General features: G+C 37.8%; 1 protein-coding gene across 6 annotated transcripts in view; it reads left to right on the forward strand.

The window, feature by feature from the left end:
• LOC135094556 (protein kinase C, brain isozyme-like) overlaps positions 1-5,000 on the forward strand; it is a 146,330-nt gene that overhangs the window by 70,119 nt on the left and 71,211 nt on the right. For all 6 annotated transcript variants that reach the window (XM_063994755.1, XM_063994756.1, XM_063994754.1 and 3 more), the window contains exons 2-3: positions 317-348; positions 2,018-2,100. In XM_063994755.1, the coding sequence (XP_063850825.1) occupies positions 317-348; positions 2,018-2,100 (115 nt within the window). The remainder of the gene's footprint in view (positions 1-316; positions 349-2,017; positions 2,101-5,000) is intronic.

The raw sequence follows: 5,000 nt of genomic DNA on the forward strand, positions 1-5,000 counted from the left end.
CTTCGTCCTTCTTCTTCTTCTTCTTCTTCTTCTTCTTCTTCTTCTTCTTCTTCTTCTTCTTCTTCTTCTTCTTCTTCTTCTTATTATTATTATTATTATTATTATTATTATTATCATCATCATCATCATCATCATCATCATCATCATCATCATCATCATCATCATCATCATCATCATCATCATCATCATCATCATCATCACTATTTACACTTTCCTACTTGTAAGTCGCATTTCTCATCATTTTTTTCTGGTTCGCTCTTCATATTCCGTATTTTCCAGGCGTGTTTTAACATTTCTTTTCTTTTTCTCTTTCCAGGGGATTTGGAAAGCAGGGTTACCAGTGCCAAAGTAAGTGTTGCCAATGTGCTCGTCTTGCGTCCTCTCTTTAGTTCCTCTCTTCTCTCTCTTCTATTTTTTTTTTCTCCTTCTTCTTCATCAAACTCAACATTCATCGTAATAAAGATTTGGCAGTTAAGATTTTTTTGCATCTTAGAATTTACTTATGAAAGTTTTTTTTTTTTACTTTTTTTTCTCTTGCTATCATTAGTATTACGAGAACTCCCTTGCAGACCTCAGCGATACCCACAACATCCATATACTGCCTGTTAATTTAGCTCTAGAATCACGAAAACTCCCTTGAAAACTTGAGTGCCTCCACCACAGTCTTAATTTACCACTAGAATCACGAAAACCCTCTTTGAAACACAAATACCACCACCACAGGCTTAAACTACCGTTGGAATCATGAAAACTTTCTTGAAAACACATATAACACTCACAAAAGTCTTAATTTACCACTAGAATCATGAAAACTTTCTTTAAAACACGCATAACACTGATCATAGTCTTAATTTACCACCAGAATCAAGAAAACTCCCTTGAAAACACGAGTACTGCCACCACAGCTCGTTAATTTACCACTAGAATCATGAAAGCTTTCTTTAAAACACGCACAACACCACCACATCTTTTTAATTTACCACCAGAATCAAGAAAACTCCCTTGAAAACACGATTACCGCCACCACAACTCGTTAATTTACCACTAGAATCATGAAAACTTTCTTTAAAACACGCACAACACTCACCACAGTCTTAATTTACCACCAGAATCATGAAAACCCCCTTGAAAACACGATTACCGCCACCACAGCTCGTTAATTTACCACTAGAATCATAAAAACTTTCTTCAAAACACGCACAACACCACCACATCTTTTTAATTTACCACTAGACTCAAGACAACTCCCTTGAAAACACAAGTACCGCCACCACAGGTTTAAACTACCATTAGAATCAAGAAAACAACCTTGAAAACATATGTAACACCCACCACAGTCATAATTTACCACTGGAATCATGAAAACTCCTTTGGAAACACGAGTAACAGAAACTATACCCTTAAACTACCATTAGAATCATGAAAACACCCTTGAAAGCACCAATACCACTCGCTGCAGCCTTAAACTATCATACCATCACCGTTACACCCTTGAAAACCCGTCACATGCATTAGGGCCTGCTAAACCAACACTTGGATCACAAACACACCCTTCAGAAACACAAATAACATCGAGAACAGGCTTAAACCACCACTGGAACCACAAAAACACCTTTAAGAACCCCAGTCACATCCATTACACCCTGTTAAACCATCACTGGAACCACAAAAACACCCTTGAGAACCCCAGTCACATCCATTACACCCTGTTAAACCATCACTGGAACCACAAAAACACCCTTGAGAACCCCAGTCACATCCATTACACCCTGTTAAACCACCACTGGAACCACAAAAACACCTTTAAGAACCCCAGTCACATCCATTACACCCTATTAAACCACCACTGGAACCACAAAAACACCCTTGAGAACCCCAGTCACATCCATTACACCCTGTTAAACCATCACTGGAACCACAAAAACACCCTTGAGAACCCCAGTCACCCCCACAAGACCCTAAGTTAAGAAGATTAGGTTGAATGCGTGTGTTAATCTCTTGGTATCTTTCCTTACAGTTTGCAGCTTCGTGGTACACAAACGATGTCACGAGTTTGTCACGTTTAAATGCCCAGGAAAGGATAAGGGAGCTGATTCAGACGTGAGTGTCGCCAGAGAGAGAGAGAGAGAGAGAGAGAGAGAGAGAGAGAGAGAGAGAGAGAGAGAGAGAGAGAGAGAGAGAGAGTGCTTAGGTTTACGTGTTGTAGATATAAATGTGCTTTTTTCTTTTTTTATTGTAAGGAAGAATGAGAGAGAGAGAGAGAGAGAGAGAGAGAGAGAGAGAGAGAGAGAGAGAGAGAGAGAGAGAGAGAGAGAGAAACTTGCACCATATTAGAGATAGAGAGAGAGAGAGAGAGAGAGTCCGTAGCATTAATAATTTCTCCAGTAGCCGCCACAGTACAAACCACTAGAGAAAGTGAGCTAACTCTAATTGCAACACAAGATTTAAAAGACACAAAAAGTACGTATTTTTTAAAGCCAGAAAGGAAGAAAAGTAAGAATATTTTGAGATTTTGTAGTGGTTTTTTTTTTTTTGTCACGAGAGGAAAGAAAGTAAGAATAATTTGTGTTTGTAGTGTTTATTTTTTAGCCACTTAAGAAAACAATGAAGTAACAAAAAGTAAAGTAAGAAAAAGTAGGAATATTGTAAGTTTTCTAGTGTTTTCAGTCGCGAGGAGGAACAGTAAGAGAAAGTAAGAATTGTAAGAATAATTTGAGTTTGCAGTGTTTTTTTTAGTCACTGACGAAGGCAATGAAGTGAGAAAAAATAAGGAAAAGTAAGAAGATGTTGAGTTTTTTTGTAGTGTTTTTGAGTCACACGAGGATTAAAAAAGTAAGGAATAGGAAGAAAATAACAGCAATAATTTCAGTTTGTAGTGTCTTTTGTTTTCGTTTTTGTTTTTTTGCATTTTTGTAGTTTTTCGTATAGTTTTTTTTGCTACGCTAACTGGACACGAAAATAAAAAAATGTTTAAAGGTAAGTTTTTTAGGGAGAAAGTATTTTTTGAGTTCTCCCTTTTTTTCTTTTCTTTTTCTTTTTTTTTGCTAGTTTTGTTTTCCTTTGAGGTAGAAATTGACAAACACACATGAAAGAGAGAGAGAGAGAGAGAGAGAGAGAGAGAGAGAGAGAGAGAGAGAGAGAGAGAGAGAGAGAATCAAAGAAAATATGAAAATAATGAAAAGAATTAATATCACCTTATAATAATAGTAATAATAATAATAATAATAATAATAATAATAATAATAATAATAATAATAATAATAATAATAACATAGCCCTTCCTACATAAAAAAAAAACGCAAGATAAGCTCGTCTTTTATTGACATAGAAAACGGAGCAGCGTAATTAGGGTCTTAGAGAAAATGGGAGTGTGAAAAAAGTGCATTAAGAAAAAGGGCGTATAAAAAAAATGGAAGGTAAAGAAAACGAGATGAGTGCTGATAACATTACTAATTCTAATCTTGAAGAAATAGGAGAGAGAGAGAGAGAGAGAGAGAGAGAGAGAGAGAGAGAGAGAGAGAGAGAGAGAGAGAGAGAGAGAGAGAGAGAGAGAGAGAGAGAGAGAGAGAGAGAGAGAGAGAGTTCCACTACTACTACTACTACTACTACTACTACTACTACTACTACTACTACTACTACTACTACTACTACTACTTAAACACCACCACCTTGCTGCTCTCTCTCTCTCTCTCTCTCTCTCTCTCTCTCTCTCTCTCTCTCTCTCTCTCTCTCTCTCTCTCTCTCTCTCTCTCTCTCTCTCTCTCTCTCTCTGCATCCTTATCACACACGCTTCGCTTCCCAAACACACACACACACACACACACACACACACACACACACACACACACACACACACACACACACACACACACACACACACACACACACACACGGTCTTCAGAGTCATGTACACGTTTTCATTACCTTTGTATTTCACGTGTGTGTGTGTGTGTGTGTGTGTGTGTGTGTGTGTGTGTGTGTGTGTGTGTGTGTGCGTTTCTGAATTGGGAGATTGCAAAGACAAGACAAGGCGGAGATTAATTTTGTGAGAGAGAGAGAGAGAGAGAGAGAGAGAGAGAGAGAGAGAGAGAGAGAGAGAGAGAGAGAGAGAGAGAGAGAGAGAGATGGCATACACAGTTGGCAAAATATACAGATACATTTTTTAGTGTTTAATTCAATGCTAGTAGTAGAAGTAGTAGTAGTAGTAGTAGTAGTAGTAGTAGTAGTAGTAGTAGTAGTAGTAGTAGTAGTAGTAGTAGATGCTAAATTGTAGATTCAGAGGTACACAAAACACTATACTACTACTACTACTACTACTACTACTACTACTACTACTACTACTACTACTACTACTACTACTACTACTAGCACAACCAAAACAAAACAAACAATTAATATAGAACAAGTATTGCCTGATAGAAAGTAATGTAGCTGCTTTTTTTCCCCTCCCCTCTCCCCTCCCCTCCCCTCCCCTCCCCTCCCCTACTTCCCTTTTTCCCCTTCCCTTTCCTCCCATTTCTTTCCCTCCCTCTTCGTTTTCCTTATTCTTTTCATTTTTCTCTTTTAAATTTTTCTTTCCATTTTTCATTATCATTTCATTCCAATTCATCTCCTGTATTTTTCTCCCTCTTTCTTTCCTTGCTCTCTCTTTATCGTCAATTCTCTCCTTTTCCACGTCTTTTTTTTTTATCATCTTACACTCTTGTTTCCATTCCTTCGTTTTCCTTATTTACTATCACGCTTTTTTTTTCTCCCTCTACGATTTTTCCTTGTTCATCTATTCCCTTCCTTTTCCTTCATCTCTTTCTTCCTTATCCTATCTTTTTATCATCATGTTCCTTCACGCTGCCTCATTCTGACATCCTTCTGGCCTCCCCCTTCATCCCAACTCGATATATCTCATCTTTCCTATCCTAATATCCTTCATCTTATATCTTCCACTCGTATCTTCACTGCCTCGCCCTCCTCTGTACCCAAATCCTAACCCTGCCATCCTACGG

The sequence above is a fragment of the Scylla paramamosain genome, chromosome 46, assembly GCF_035594125.1.
Source record: "Scylla paramamosain isolate STU-SP2022 chromosome 46, ASM3559412v1, whole genome shotgun sequence".
Lineage (NCBI taxonomy): Eukaryota > Metazoa > Arthropoda > Malacostraca > Decapoda > Portunidae > Scylla > Scylla paramamosain.